General features: G+C 45.6%; 5 protein-coding genes across 5 annotated transcripts; 3 read left to right on the forward strand and 2 right to left on the reverse strand.

The window, feature by feature from the left end:
* Nucleotides 1-889: 889 nt before the first annotated feature.
* N7479_002870 (SDR family oxidoreductase) lies at nucleotides 890-1,872 on the forward strand (the record flags this gene model as incomplete). Its single annotated transcript, XM_057250567.1, has 3 exons — nucleotides 890-1,337; nucleotides 1,406-1,752; nucleotides 1,828-1,872. 3 exons carry the CDS (start codon nucleotides 890-892, stop codon nucleotides 1,870-1,872), a joined length of 840 nt encoding a protein of 279 aa, XP_057114999.1.
* A 1,276-nt stretch (nucleotides 1,873-3,148) lies between these two features.
* On the reverse strand, nucleotides 3,149-3,763 carry N7479_002871 (uncharacterized protein; the record flags this gene model as incomplete). Its single annotated transcript, XM_057250568.1, has 1 exon — nucleotides 3,149-3,763. One exon carries the CDS (start codon nucleotides 3,761-3,763, stop codon nucleotides 3,149-3,151), a length of 615 nt encoding a protein of 204 aa, XP_057115000.1.
* A 508-nt stretch (nucleotides 3,764-4,271) lies between these two features.
* N7479_002872 (uncharacterized protein) lies at nucleotides 4,272-5,420 on the forward strand (the record flags this gene model as incomplete). The annotated part of the gene is made up of 2 exons (XM_057250569.1): nucleotides 4,272-5,158; nucleotides 5,216-5,420. 2 exons carry the CDS (start codon nucleotides 4,272-4,274, stop codon nucleotides 5,418-5,420), a joined length of 1,092 nt encoding a protein of 363 aa, XP_057115001.1.
* A 1,290-nt stretch (nucleotides 5,421-6,710) lies between these two features.
* N7479_002873 (ankyrin repeat domain-containing protein) lies at nucleotides 6,711-10,102 on the forward strand (the record flags this gene model as incomplete). Its single annotated transcript, XM_057250570.1, has 4 exons — nucleotides 6,711-6,837; nucleotides 6,893-6,940; nucleotides 7,022-7,042; nucleotides 7,110-10,102. 4 exons carry the CDS (start codon nucleotides 6,711-6,713, stop codon nucleotides 10,100-10,102), a joined length of 3,189 nt encoding a protein of 1,062 aa, XP_057115002.1.
* Nucleotides 10,103-14,074: 3,972 nt separating this feature from the next.
* N7479_002874 (uncharacterized protein) lies at nucleotides 14,075-15,947 on the reverse strand (the record flags this gene model as incomplete). The annotated part of the gene is made up of 2 exons (XM_057250571.1): nucleotides 14,075-15,655; nucleotides 15,714-15,947. The coding sequence occupies 2 exons, from the start codon at nucleotides 15,945-15,947 to the stop codon at nucleotides 14,075-14,077; spliced, it is 1,815 nt and encodes a 604-aa protein (XP_057115003.1).
* Between the last annotated feature and the right edge of the window lie 108 nt (nucleotides 15,948-16,055).

Raw genomic sequence — 16,055 nt, forward strand, 5'->3', positions numbered from 1 at the left:
CATCTTTTGAAGTACTTTTTATCACCGCTTACTTGATACGGCTATCGGCTCGATGATCCAAAACAGCCAACAGAATAATGAAAGCGGTTCCTGAGGACGTTCCCACACTTATAAAAAGTACTCTAATTCTAGATATGGAATAGGGGGGTATCTGTATATGCTGTGGTCGCTAAATAACACTCGTAATCCGTTGATATAGCCCTGAAGTTACTAGATGAAAAACATAACCTGAAGTCATTGGTCTCATGTCTAAGCTTTCCCCTGGTGAATTTCCACCCAATTCCCATCATGGGAGCGATAATGGCCCCTGAGGTCGGCCTACTTTCATATTTGGATACAATGTCTGTTTTACACGATGCAATCTGCAAAATTTAGGGTGTAATGGCCTTATGGGGACAATCGCACTGTTGCCCTTGTTGGGGAATTCCCGAATCCGCCATGGAGTCTAACCCGGGTTGGCATTTTGACGTTGTCAATCCAAGAGAGGGAATATCCGCGAACAATGAGATTTGATCTGATCCGGTCGGGCAATCTTATATTTGATGTTGAATTCAATGCTGGTTGTCTTGTAGATCATTAGACTCCATCCACACACCAAGCACACGCAGACACAAATAATGACTTCTCTCAGGAGTGACCCGCAATTTTTGAATTGCAGGTTGTTTGGAAACTGGAAAACCCATTCTACCTGGCATCGAGCAGCGTGAGGGGCTTGCTATGGAGTAGTTGCAAACGAAAAGCAGCTTCTTTGCTCTCCTCGACTCCGGAACTTTCCATTTTGAGCGACAGAGGGCAAGAAAAACAAAGAAAGAAAAGAGTTTTTTTAAAATCGCCTCTTTCCGCCTCTCTTCCACCTCTATCTTTCTTTCTTCTCATCACTAATCTAACAATGCCCCGTTGTGCCCTCGTCACCGGTTGTAGCGCTGGAGGCATTGGCTCGGCCCTGGTGGAGGAACTCCACGCTCAAGGGCTGAGGGTTTACGCAACAGCCCGCTCTCCAGCCAAAATGAGTCACCTTGCAAAACTACCCAATGTTACTCTTGTTACCCTCGACGTCGCTGACCTGACCAGCATTGCCGCTGCCATCGATACTGTCCGCCAGGATTTGTCTTCGCGTGGTGACTCTCTCGATATTCTCATCAATAACGCCGGGCAATCTCTCATCTATCCTGCCATAGATACCTCCATAGATGAGGCCAAGCGTCTTTTCGATGTGAATTTCTGGGGTGTCATCGCTGTCACCCAGGCTTTCATGCCGTTGCTTCAGGCTGCCAAGAATGGCAGTACCCTCGTGAACGTTTGCTCCATATCGGGCTTCTTGTACGCCCCCTGGATGAGTAGGTATTCTCCACCCAGCGGTTGTGATATAAAATATCCGAAATGACTTGCTGACACTTCGCATCAGGTGTCTACAACGCCTCAAAGGCCGCTCTAATGTCTTGGAGCGAGACTCTCCGGTTGGAACTGCAGCCTTTCAACATCCGGGTTATTTCCCTGGTCACCGGAGCCGTCGCCACAAATATTATGTCGCATTCTGACCTGACCCTGCCAGAAAACTCACTTTACCAGAAGGCACTCTCGGATATTCAACTACGCGGCGTCGGAAAAGATGTCTCGAGTAGGAGCGCGCCGGCGGAATTTGCTCGCGAGGTTGTCAAGGATATCTTTGGAGGAGCGTCGGGACCAGTGTGGCATGGCGCGATGGCTTCCATGGTGAAATTTACATCTAAGTATATGCCGACAACCGTTTTAGTGAGTGGCCCTGTGTTCTTCCATTATCCATTTCTCTTTGGCATAAATTGATTACTGATATACTATGTCGCATAGGACCGGGTAATGAAGGGAGGGACTGGGCTGGACAAGTTGCCTTGAAAGAACATTGCACAGACTGGATATGTCATAGAAGTTGGCACCGAAGAATCTCTTGCCGATTTAGCCTTTAGTATTGTGCCGTAGCCACACTCCTGCTCTTAGCACTCTAAGACCTCGCTATAATTTCTAGAAGCATCATATAGAGAACCTAATTTCCTCCTCTAGATTCACTTAATTTCTGCTCTATAGCGACAGCAGTAGCAGGATCTCCTTGACTGCTAGATATACCAGCTTGCCTAGGTGAAGGTGCAATATGTGCATTTTTAGTTGAACATTCCTGGCAGGTCCACGTGGTCCGTTCCCGGCATGAACATGACCTCAGGCCATAAAAGATATATGCCTAGGCCCTCTTTCTTCCACAAACATATTTCCACACTCGCCATGTATGCTGATATTTCTTTCTGTGGAATTCTACTCAACTGTTGTATCAATTATTGATTGACTATCAGTATGTCTGTCTAGGAGCTATTTATCTCTTGTTCATGTGCATTCGTTTTAAGGTTTTCAATGTTACTCTGAAGTCTTGATAAGGTTTAACCTCAAGCTTATTCTGTAGCTTAATATAAATATATATGCTGTATATACGTGATTCGAACGATCCTACTAGTAAATGATTATTTGAAGGATTGAGATAATACCAATGGTGGAGCAAGGTGAATAGAAAAATATAAAAATCATTGGTCGTAGCAAGGTTCAATGCTAGAGTTATATATTACCTTCATCTTGGAAAAAGAGCCCATATTTTATGGGCTCACTTTCTATAAATCATATAGAAACAACAACATGTCGATTTCCGACAATAGAAAAAGGATTATATGCAATTGGAGGGAAAAAAAACCTGCGATGCAACATGGTGCAGATTTTGTGAAGTACACTGCATAAGTAAAAGCAAGCTGCATCTGCGGCGCTAATTTTGTAGCTGGCGGTTAATTACTGCTATATTTGAAACAACACCAATGGCATGATAATAAATGAGACGGAACTGCAATTTCTAACATTGAGGAAGGATTTACCTATTCCATAGGAGACGATCAATGGATTTTCCAAGTTGACTAAGACCAGCTGACCTAGCCTCGAGATACATAGCGAATTTTATGAGGGAGATAAGCAGACAACGAACTTTGTGTTATGGCTAAAAAAATGTGATTGATATAATAAATTGATTATAACAACTATTTAGGCTCATTATACACGCGTTCCGGCATTTGTTATATGTATATGCATTCGTTATATATAGGGCTTACTGTGATCGAACAACAGTTTTGGTTCCCACGTATTATTTGGACATCTGGAAACCGTGAATCACACCAGTAAACATATTTCCGGGTCCAGAGTTGTTGTACTGGTGCCCCGTGCTAGTGTTGATATTTTGATGCCCATTTCCAGAGTTGTAGAAAGAATACGGCGACTGGACTTCAGGTGACGACGCAGACATCTCAGTAAACCGACCTAAAGCAGTGCTGAGCTTTTGAACCTCCACACCCCTTATGACAGCAAGTTGTCTGATCTCCGAAATTTTAATCGCATTCTCAAGGATTTCCTTCATTAAAACTTCTAATTGGTCTCCTCGTGCAACCTTCCGGTACTGTTCCACTGCATTTGAACTTCCCACAACACCTGAGAAGATCTCATTTACGCGGGTAGCGTTCCCCTCGCAAATTTCCATAGCGTCAATCGTTGATTGAGGGAGCTCTTCGGTCATCATAGTTTCATTAAGCTGTTGCTTGCATTTTCCGAAGTAGGCCAGGAGGGACGGGATGTGTTTGGCTGTTTCGCGAAAAATAGGGGGAGTGTCTCTTCCATTTGGATCAAGACTGTTTCTCTCTGCCTTTTCGAGGGCGTTGATAGTCTCAGCCAAAATGCGGCTGTGTGTAGGGTCGGCGAATGACATGACAGGATAGAAGCTTCCAGAATAAGTAATTTGTAGTGCAAAGACTTGAGATGGTTGGAGGATGGGATATAACCTGTATTCCATAGGGTATCAATTTTATAAAAGATCCCAAGTACATGAAATGGGAGGTATCTTAATACTTGATAGATACCCCGCCGCTAACCTCGATGAAGGGGGCTCAGACAGGACTCATGCATGCCCCGTGCTATTATTATTACAACAAGCCATGAACTTCTCTGTTTCGCTTAAGTATCTGAAGTGGGCAACTGTTGACCAATCGACTGAAAATAATATGCGAGTATGACATGGCAGGGGATTTATTGATCTGGCCCATACACGAGTCTTTTCCAAACTTCCCCTCTTTCCTAATCAATTCAATTTCATTCTAGTCTAGCCGAACACAAACAATCACACTAGCCCTTTTCGAGTCAATTTGAGAACTAATTTCGGTCGACTCAAAAAATCTTGCGATCGGAACTCTTCAAGCCGGTCTATCTCATGTTCTAGTATGCCTGAACTTGGCCGTTCGTGGTTCAAACGCCACAAAGTCCCCCACAATGCCACGACTAGCGTAGGGTCGCATAAACCCCCGCCAGTCCCTTCATTTCCGGATGGGGTTGAAGTCTTATACGACTGCCCCGAAGCATCCTTTGATATTTGTTTTATCCATGGTTTGACCGGAGATCGACGAACTACTTGGACTGCAAATAAACAACCAACTCCATGGCCACAGGAATTTTTACCTGTTGATCTCAGTGCTCGAGCTCGGATATTGACTTACGGCTACGATGCCTATGTTTTGCGAAAGTCCGTCGTATCATCGAATCGGTTGAGGGATCACGCCACAAATCTCTTGAATAACTTGACGACAGATAGAGCCTCTTGCAACGCATCATCAAGACCTTTGATTTTTGTCACACATAGCTTAGGCGGTCTTGTCTGCAAGTTAGCTATAAACCTCTCCCGAGTTCACCCGGACACTCATCTCCGGGAACTGTTTACTTCCTTAAAGGGTATCTTATTCATGGGAACGCCTCACAAGGGCTCTTGGATGGCTGATTGGACAAAAATTAGCGTTTCAGCTTTGGGGATTGTGAAGTCTACCAATCAGTTGATAAAGGTGCTGGAGACTAAGAGTGAATTGCTCAACTCCGTCCAGCTTGACTTTATGAACATGCTGCGTGGATGTGATAATATCAAAGTGACATGCTTTTACGAGGAATTGCCTCTGTCTATAGGCAGGAAAGTGGTGTGCACAGAATCGGCGACTCTAGATGGGTATAACTCCATCAGTATCCATGCCAATCATAGTGACATGGTGAAATTTGCCTCCAAGGAAGACAACGGATACAAAAGTTTGCTTGGTGAACTCCAGAGATGGATGAGTGAAAACAGGTGTGTTACAGAGCGACCCAGTGTATCTTTCTAAATATGTCAACTAACGTGTCTAAGTGATGATCCGGGGTCAGATACTGGAACAGGCGAGAACAATGATTCGACGGTAGTAGAAAGCTCGCCATCTGTGTTTAACAACTATGCGAACGGTTTGATAACCACGAACAATGGTTCAGCTGTCCAATATAACACTTTCGGCAGTGGGAGTATGTTCCATGGCCCCATCTACGGCTTCCAGCTTTCTTCGCAACAACCCCATTGATGATATTCACCGTGGAATTTTTTTAAGATAATTCCTGTTAAATTTGCTGGAATTTAAAAGCTTAGCCTTATTGTTGGAAGTTCAGTCTGTTACTAGCCCCTCTGAGGAAAGAATTCAAAAGCAGTCATTTTTATTTATTCTGCCTAGACAGGACAACTGAGCCAGTTTGAGCGTGCTAAAATAACTTGAATAAAAGCTTGGTATTAGAAGTTGACCCCTGCTAAAAATCTACTCAGAAAGAGGCCCTATCATTGGATACAAAACTGGGCTACATAATTGGAAAAGAGGGAAGAGAGGGGGAAGGAGATAGGTCAGCGCTGGGGAAAGACACATATCTCACCGAAGCGTACGGAGTAGCAACCAAGGAATTTGACGACCGACCAGGAAACAACATTTGGGGTTATTTTGCAGGGTCACTGGCTCAAGAGCACATTGTCGGCTTATGGAGAAAAGAGTCGAGTTGATCCTGTTGATCCTGTTGGTCATTAGCAAATCAGGAAGAATCTTCCTTTTGGGCAGCAAGTGAGTTGATTACCAATAATAGGAGCTGAAGCCGTGAGGCTTGTACTTCAACTAGGCCTCAGCCCATTAAATCATGCATGATAAGAGGGTCATGATGGTTGGTCCATCAATGAGTGAAATTGCGACGGGCAGATATCACTCTTTTGTGATTGCTTATTTAGGTTGACATGGAGGGTTTCATCGGCATTTACCCTGATCACGAAAGCGCTTGTGTATTATTGTCGTTTTGGTCTCTCGAAGGTACCTCTTTTGCCAACTTGGTGATTAACCAATCTTTCTCTTTGGCTGTCTATTTTGGCACTCTATTTGCAAATGATGATCGTGGGCGCCAACTATGCTTATATTGAATCCGAAACTCCAGGGTCTATCTTTGAAATTTTGGTCTGTACAGCGTTGGCAAGAACGCCAAGGCAGCAGGATAGACTGGTTCTATGCTACCAGCTGAGCCCCCAATTTCCGGTCACAACCGCCACAGCTGTTGTGAGTGAGGGGGCGAGGGGGGAGGTACACAGGGGGTTCCAAAGCGAAACGTTAGCTAAATGAAAACACTTCTATTCAAAGCAGCATTTTCGGTTTAATCTATTCTACACGACTAGCGTGTTATGACCCCTCACGGGCGCTTATTATAATATGTACATATGATGTCCCTATACGCACAACCTCCCGCTGGTCCAATCCAGGCATTTCCTAAATTATAATATACCTGCTATAGCCTAGGATTTTATTGTGTTGAGATTTCTATAATCAAGCACATTATTTGTGGCCATAATGGGTCCACAACCATTTTCAGGAATCAATTTCGACAACCGTGGCCATGGAGTGCAGAACGCCAATATCAACGGCAAAAACCAATACAACAATAACTCCAACGGGGCACAGTACAACGATTGCATAGGTAATAAGACCGAAGGCAAGCTAGAGACAATGCCTTTCCTAACTGAAATTTGCAGTCAATATATCCGGCAACCATGTGGACCCTGAGCTTGAACAAGAAGAAGGTCAGTCTGACCTTACAATGCAATGCAACCTATGCGTGCAGCCTCTTGATACATACCATCAATAATACTGACATATTTTAGAGCAAAAAAAGATGGATAATGGTTCGCACTGCCCCGGATACCTATCTACCTAGGTAGTCAGGGAGGAGATTATTAATCGCAGTGGCAGATATCCTTGGGTCACTAGCATTTCCCGAGATGCTCCAACGGCGAGAAGGCATTCAAAGATGCCATGAAAATACTTGCCAGTGGATTTTGGGGCTCGAAAAGTACAATTCCTGGATGAACAGCTCTCAGGCCTTGATGTGGATCAAGGGCAAGCCAGGAGCCGGCAAATCAACACTGATGTCGTTTCTGTACAACAAATTTCAGGAATCGCAAGGCAAGAGCCAAGGAATTCAGCTCGAATTTTTCTTTACCGCCGGTGGCACCGCCCTGCAAAAAACACCCCTTGGGATGCTCAGATCGTTGCTCAACCAACTCTTTCTCAACGATGCGGCCATACGTCCTTCGGTGCGTGCGGCATACAAAAGAAGATGCGAGAAGTTTGGGAGTGACAAATGCAATTTGAAATGGGCAAAAGAGGAGTTGGAGGATTTACTAAAAAAGGCAATACTGGATTCAGCGACTCGTCAGCATGTGACTATTTTCGTGGATGCTTTGGACGAGACCGGCGAGATCCCTGCTCAGGAGCTGGCTGAGTATCTCCACAAGCTTAATAAATCTGCGGGCCGTGACAAGGTTACCCTCAAAATATGCTTCTCGTGCCGACACTATCCAATTGTGGACAGTGACGAGGCGACTGAGATAACAGTCGAACATCACAATTACGAGGACATTTCCTCCTACATCAAGGACAAATTCCCTAATCGACTTCGTGACCAACATGTTTGGCAGAAATTGACAAATGAACTGGCAAAGCAGGCAAATGGTGTGTTCCAATGGGTCCATATCATCATGCCCCATATCCAGCGTAAAGTTCGTCATGGTCACTGTGCTGAAAGTATCCATGAATGGGTAAAGGAGGTCCCAGAAGAGCTCAAAGAAATGTATCTGGTAATAATGGACCAGATAACGGCTATAGAGGATGAGCAGGAGGTTTTCTTATTCTTTCAGTGGATATGTGCGGCTGAACGACCCCTCACTTTGAGAGAAATGCGATATGCGTTGGCTACAAAAAATGCCACGATAACATCAACCCAGCCATGGGAGCAGATAAGCAAATTTGTCAAGTCAGACGATGATATGATGCGCAGGATCAAGGCGCTTTCCGGTGGATTGGCCGAAATCACATCAATCCGCGGCGATGATGTTATACAGGTAGTCCACCAAACAGTCGATGAATTTTTACGTGACAAGGGACTCATTCACTTGCGTTCACTTGCTCATGACGGCCATACATCCATCACTAAGCCACCATGCAACGGAAAAGAAATGATGCTTGAATGCCATGCAACGCTTTACCAGTCATGTTTGATCTATCTTAACAGAGAGGTGTCACCGCGCTGTCGTGGCAGACGAGGTACACCTGTCTACCTTGAGCAAGTCAGTTCAGTAAGCAAGTCCTATCCTAAATGTGACAAAGTCCAGTTGATTGGCAATCGACAATTTCTTCAATATGCGACCTTGAATCTTTTCGTGCATGCAAAAAAGGCCGGGCGCTCTCGTACGACCGCCAATCTTCTCAACTGCTCTCATTTCAATGTTATACATGATGAAATGCAAACACTACAGGCTTTTTTTAGCCAATGGCTCAATATCCACATGGTACTGAGGTCATCAGTCTATGATGAGAAGTACCAACGCGGAACGACGCTGCTCCATATGGCGGCAGCTGCCAACATGGTTGAGGTTATAGATTTTCTAATCCAAAACAATGAGAACATCAATCAGACCAATATCATGGGACAGTCAGCTTTTCATTTAGCAGCGAGATGGGGTCATACAGAAGTGGCTCAGATGCTCAAGGGAAGGGGCGCAAATGACAGAAAGAGTACCTGGGATACTTCGGGTACCTGGGGTATCTTTGGAACAACGCCATTAGAGGAAGCAGCGAGATATGGACATGTGGAATTTGTTGAATGGCTTCTGCTTGAGGAAACCAACACCGGCACAAGATCAAAAAAAGCCGGAAATGTGCTACAGGCTGCTTCATCAACCGGCCAGGCAGACTTAGTGAACTTGTTGATTCAAAACGGGGCAGATGTCAACACCCAGGGTGGTCAATACTGCAATGCCCTACAGGCCGCTGCATTTGCGGGAAGCGCCGAAGTGGTGGAAATGTTATTCGACAAGGGGGCCGATGTTAATGCCCAAGGTGGTGAATATGGCAATGCCCTACAAGCCGCTGCATACGTGGGGAGCGCCGAAGTGGTGGAGATGCTGCTCTACAAGAGAGCCGATGTGAATGCCCAAGGTGGTGAATACGGCAACGCCCTACAAGCCGCTGCATACGCGAGGAGCGCCGAAGTGGTGGAGATGCTGCTAGATAAAGGGGCTGATGTCAATGCCCAGGGTGGTAGATACGGCAACGCCCTACAGGCCGCTGCATTTAACAAGAGTGTCGAAGTGGTGGGAATGCTGCTAGATAAGGGGGCCAATGTCAATGCCCAAGGTGGTGAGTACGGCAGCGCTCTACAGGCCGCTGCATTTAACAGAAGCGCCGAAGTCGTGGAGATGCTGCTCAATAAGGGGGCCAATGTCAATGCCCAGGGTGGTGAATACGGAAGCGCACTACAGGCCGCCGCATCAACTAGGAGCGATGATGTGATGCAAATCCTGCTCGACAAGGGGGCCGATGTCAATATTCAGGGTGGGCATTACGGCAACGCCCTACAGGCCGCTGCGTCAATGGGGAGCGTCGACGCAGTGCGGGTGCTACTTGACGAGGGGGCCGGTGCCAATATTCAGGGTGGACAATACGGCAGTGCCTTGCAGGCTGCTGTGTCAATAGAGAGCGCCGAAATAGTGTCGATGCTACTTAATGACGGGGCTGATGCCAATGCCGAAAACGCACAACAGGCCACTGCATTAAAGGGGAAAGCTAAGGTGATAGAGATGTCTCAATGGGAGGGCTCAGTATCAGGAAAAGAATTCACCAAGAATTTGCTTGCAAGCTACTACCCGGCCCTTGACAAGAGACCTAGTTCCCTCCGGGTGTAGGGTCACTTAATTTTGTGCTGTTGTCTGGATGCCTTATTGCTGCCCAGCCATACACTACCCCAGATAGATTTGGTCCTGATATACAGATAGTTTCTTTCTCCTCAATCAATTGCTTTGTTTTCAATTTTATTTTAGAGCGTAGCTTAACACCTGGAAAGGACCAAATAATAGAGGAACAGAAGAAAAAAGAATAAAGAAGAAAGAGGGAGGAAGGAGCTCGGGGGAAGCCTTCGCCTCACAAACAAACAAACAAACAAGCAGTGACTACAATCAGGCATAAACACTGAAATCTAGGTACTAAGAATATGCTAGTTAAAAATAATATCCAGAGGTCTCAAAGTCGCTACTTTATGGATAATCCATATGGGGAAACAGGAAGTAAGATTCCTATAGAAAGAGAGGGACCAAGAGAGGAAGAGAGAAAAGGAGGAGAGGAGTGGAGGGGTATCTATATATGTAGTTACCTTTTGAAGAGAGAAATGCTCAAGGCTGTATGCTATTTGGCATACGGGTCGATTAAGCACTCGCAAATCAGCATTATACCAACCAAGGCATAAAAAGGAAAAAGGGAGCGGCAGGGGGCGTTTCGGACGTTCCCTCCAAGAAATGAACCTAGAGAGATGTACGAGTGCGTATTGTTAATCTATAGCTATCTGCTCCTCTTAGGTGTCCTACCTACCTAGGTAGGTACCTACATCAATGCTTACATAAAAAAACCGCAATAATAATCGTGGAAAGAACAAGCGAAGCTAATATGTAGGAGAAGATCTGGTTCCCAACTAGGTACACTATATAAATAGTCATCAAGATCTGTCCATGAGGCCTGGACCCACGCAGATGCCCGAGGCCACTGCATTCAAGGAAAACGCCGGGGTGGTGAAGATACCGTTCAATGCGGGCGTCGAGGTGAAGATCCAGGTTGTTTTACCCAACTCCTTCTATATTGCAGCCTGGAGAGATATCCCGTAAAATCTTCATTTCTGTCAATTCTTTTGGGTCGTCAATATAAACTTTGAACAAAGCACCATACTGCTATTTGTAGAAACCCACTAACTCTACCCACGCATAGTATAAAATGCTAAACCCTATCAACCCTATGCGAGGCTCTCTGATGGAGACCTGATGGCTTCTCTTCAAAAGAACCAGCCTACTATAAGCACATTGTAAGTCCGTTATCTGAGCTGAGCATCAAGGACGGATGAGCAGCCGAAGTATCTCCCGTTATGTCAAACAACTTTTAATAAATTTTGGTTTCACTACCCCTAAACGCTCTATGTTATCAAGCAAAGGAAATAGAGATCTGCTGGGCACCTGAGGTAACAGGCGGTTTGACAGTTATACCCATAAAGGGAATATTGGAATGTGGGTGATGGCTGATGATGGATTCGAGGGGATGTTTGAAATCTTGGGGCTCTGTGTAACAATTGATCTTGCAATGGAGTTTGCGTTTCAAGCTATTCTTCAGCCGATAGCGCCTTCCATGCGGTTCCAACCATTCTCTTGGTATGGCAAAACAAAAGATTGATTTGGTTCAAGTCATCTCGTAATTTGTATGGCCAGGTATTTTGGTAAAGAAGCCAATGGTATTATAGAGGGATCCTTGATAGAATGTTATGGTACTAGTTAATTACAACAGGCAATCCTTTTCTGGGAAATCTAGGCGTAAGAAAAACGATAGTTGAGGATAAAAGTTTACCCCAAAATTTAGGAAATGGTCTAGAGAGCTTACAAGAATGAGGTCTCTGCAATCAATAACTGCAGCCTGAATAGGGTTGCACAAGCCTGTTTACAAGGTGAACCCTGCATATAACCCCGAGGTCATCTTTATTGCCCATGGAAGTTGAAGTAATTATATACTGCATCTCACAGGACCCCCAATGCCTCGATCCTCACAAATTTATTTATCACACCTGCTACAAGTATGCCATTTATTCGGCACCCTACGTGATAATTACTACTCCGTAGGCTTTTTTTTAAACTCTATCGTGCCATATGATGTTCTTTTAGGTCCTTACGTTTATGATAGTGTAGCTAACCAAGTTGAGCCAACTTACGCAATCATCGATTATCAAACAATTTGCATACCTTATGAGCTACAATATAAAAGATGATAGACGGCCCAACGAGATCGCTGCCTACGTGTGTGGGTTGACTTTAGCACTAAGTGCTGTGATTGCACGTCTTATCTGCCGACTCCACACGCAAACGAAGTTCGGCTTTGACGACTGGACGAGATATTCTTGGCTACAGTCTGCATCATGGATTCTTACGTTTAGAACACACTAACTGTGACATAGCTGTGTATGATCGCGTATGTAGCGATTGTGGCACTGGCAATCGATAACGGCAAGGGCCGACATATCATTTTTCTTAAGAGCCCGAAGAGCCTTATCCAGGTGAATATAACATGACATACAGTTTTTATCGAGAGCACCTTTGTTAATTGGCGAAAAACAGGAATACATTGTCTCAGTAATTTGCTACTCAATTACTGTGATGCTGACGAAAATTTCCATTCTCCTCTTCTATCATCGAATATTCAAACTGGAGTGGCTGCATGTAGTCTCTTGTGTGCTAGGACTAATAGTCATTGCATACAATTTAGCAGTCATTTTTGTGATTTCTTTGCAATGCATTCCCCTATTCTCGATGTGGACAGGAAAACCAGGAAGTTGTATTGATAAAGGGTTCGCCTTCAAGCTTCTAGCGTGAGTATAGGCCACACACCAGGTCAGTGATTCATATTGACCGAGATTGATTGACAGTATTGTCAATGTTATCACAGACGTTCTTATATTGGCTTTGCCCGTGCGACCAGTGATACAATTGCAAATGGAAACGAAGCGCAAGGTTCAGGTAATGGGAATTTTCTTTCTAGGAGGAATGTAAGTGTTCATATAGACCATACCAGCACTCGTATGTGGTGACTGACACATGCAGTGTTTGTATTTTCGGTATTGTCCGGTGTGTCGTGATCCTCAAAACAAAATATGGGGACACCAGTTGTGAGCATCCTTCCATTTAGATAGATCCTAGAGAACGGAATCTAACAATACTGGCAGGAATATTGTTTTTACGGGAATCTGGTCATTCATCGAGATCTCAGTTGGGATTGTTGCCGTATGTTTGCCAACATTGGCACCTTTGTTCAAAAGCAATAGGCCTTGAGTCGGACGAAGTTGCAAAAGAGGCCAATGACCTAGACTGAGCTACTAGGTAGTCGCACAAAGTCTGGCTATCGAGATATATCCCGGAGAATTTTATTCATTTCATACAAAGCCCATCACGATTGTGAAATTAAGTACTTTATTTGATATTTGATTTCGTATGGCTATGATGGACATCGATTTATATTGAAGCTAGCAAATGCTCTCACCTTGAAACAAATGTCTCGGATGCTTCTTGCAACTAGCCATGGATGAAATCTGGATAATAGCTTGTGATACTTGGAATTTTTCTAGGATCTAGCACCTGGTGTGACGCTAGCCTTGGCTCGTACACTCTTTACCCAATCACATAAACTCCGTGGGTACTCCGTGGTTAACTTTATATACCAACTACATATGTACACTACGATAATGTTTTCTCAACCGAAGGCCTCCATGAATAGATTGCTCTCAAGATATATTCAGACACTGCTATATTTTTAATCATATACGCTCTTCCACATAATGCGACGCCAAAGTGAGCAAATAGTATTATATTACCCGGCCCTTCGCTTCCGCCCCTCACCACGCAAGGGGTTTAGGGGCGGAAGCGAAGGGCCGGGTACGCGGGTACGCACCGTAAGAAGGGACTGAAATCCACATAGTTAGGATTACTTATACATGCTTTAATCCCACCCCCGCCTAAAAGTATGTTCAGCATGGATACAAAGACTCAGAGAGAGGATTTATAAAATTCAAACTATCAATTCCTGACGCTCAACCGAGTAGCTGGATACGTGCAGGTATATATCTATACTTTGACAACCTAGCCCCTCAACCGCGGACCAGTCAAAGGCGAATCAACATCCCCCCATTCACAACCCTCACTCTCATCACCGTCCTCGCAATCTAATTCAAAACTCTCCTCCTCAAAAGAAGGGCTGACATGCACAGCTGGTGACGAAATAGGACTAAGCGCCACGCGTGGTCGCGACTTGAAGACACTCGCGTACTCAGCGTCTTCCGCAAAGAGCTGATCCTGCGGCGTCGAAGCGCGTGAGAGCTCATCCCTCGAGCAAGCCGAGTGCGCGGAGGTCTTCCGCGGAGTCACGAACTGGTTGACTGGGAAGGACGGGCGGGGTCTGCGGCGTGGCCGGGATGCTTCATGGGCTACGGGTGGGAGGAGAGACATCGATCTGCGCGTGCGCTCGGCTAAGGTGTGGTTGTGCTTGAGGGGTTCTGGGGCTGGTTCCTTATCTGATGAGGGGAGGCTTGGGGAGAGCCGAACAACCGGAGACGAGGGTTGAATATGCTCTGATTCTGGGTGGAGCTCTGGGGTTTCCAGGCCTAACAGATGACCTGCGGCGTGGTAGTCTTCTGCTTCTGTTGATGGTGAACTGGTGATGCCCGACGAGCTTCTGAATTGTAATTTGCTGCTCGTTTTTACCTCCGGGGTAAATATTTCAGGCTTGACGCGGGGTTTGCCGTTGATACGGGATATGGCCTCATTTACAGAGGATAAGAGATATTTCTCTGGCCCTTTCAACGTCCGCCCGCGATCCCCAGGCTGACGAACAGCTTTGGATATACTAGCAACTGTGAGAGACTGGTGATCCCGGAATAGCACACGTGATTCCTTAGGTAAGGCTGTGCTAATTTCATCAATGTCTCTCTCCTTAGAGAGGGACTTGTTGTATTCATGCCACTTGCGTAGTCGACTTCGTTGGAGTAGAACCCGAGCCTCTAAATCAAGGACTAGGTCCTGCTTTAACCCACTGCTGAACTCGTCGACGTTTGAGTCAGTCGCCTGAATCCATGCCGTTGAGAAAGGGAGTTCCAGAAAAGCGTCAGTGCTGCTTTGTGATCCGCCTTCGAGCAGTGCAGTGGCCCATTCCTCGCTGCCCAGCCAATTTGCTTGTAGCTCACGCATCAAGATCTCGGAGTCGCTCTGCATATCGTTCATGCAATCAGCTGATTCTTCATTTGCACGTTCAGTAAACTCGACCATTTTATCGTCTAGCAGCTGTGAGAACCGATGATACGCATCTCGAACTCGGATATGGCGTTCTCCAACAGAACCGAGAGATACCTGGTGGGCAAGAATGAGCGGCAGGAGATTTTTATAGTCGGTTGGGGTTATGGCTATGGCAGTCGAAAGTTTCATGGTAGGCTTCCAAAGCATGTCGTCCGCAGACACCGCCACAACTCTACGGAGAACGGCGGTAGAGAAGCCAGCAAGCAGCTCCTCAAATTTATCACCTTTGCAATCATCCAGCATGGTTTTGCGAAGGATAATCTCCCTTCCCAGATCGCCATTCTTCTTTAATTCGCCCAGACACCGAAACAACGCCGCGCGGAGGTTGACAGACTGTAGAGGCTCTAATGGAGGGAAGAAGGGTCGGAGTTTCTGCAGAAAACGTCAGCAAATTTCATAATATTAGAAGCTAACAATTAGTTCGCAGTACATTTTGGGCACCCTCCGAATCCCAAATGGTGTAGAGGTTGTAAAGAGCCCATTCTATCAGTCTGATTCGTTGTCGTTGGTTCTGTGATGTCGATGTCAATGTGCGGAGAGATATACCGGGCCAATCCTCGCGTTGATCCAGATGCAATAGCTTCAGATTGCGAATAAACACATCCAAATGTGAGGGGCCCGGCCAATCCAGGGGTTTCGGCCGAACGGGCCTTGTCGCAGCCATCCTGTGTCGAAGGGGACTTTAGTGAACAGGCGGAGAATAAACATAGATAACGAAGGTTTTGCATTGTTTGCAGCGCCTATCAGTCCCGCGTTCGTTGTTTCTCTTTCT

Source organism: Penicillium vulpinum (assembly GCF_028829585.1).
Source record: "Penicillium vulpinum strain IBT 29486 chromosome Unknown utg000001l_segment0_segment0, whole genome shotgun sequence".
In the NCBI taxonomy this organism is placed as follows: domain Eukaryota; kingdom Fungi; phylum Ascomycota; class Eurotiomycetes; order Eurotiales; family Aspergillaceae; genus Penicillium; species Penicillium vulpinum.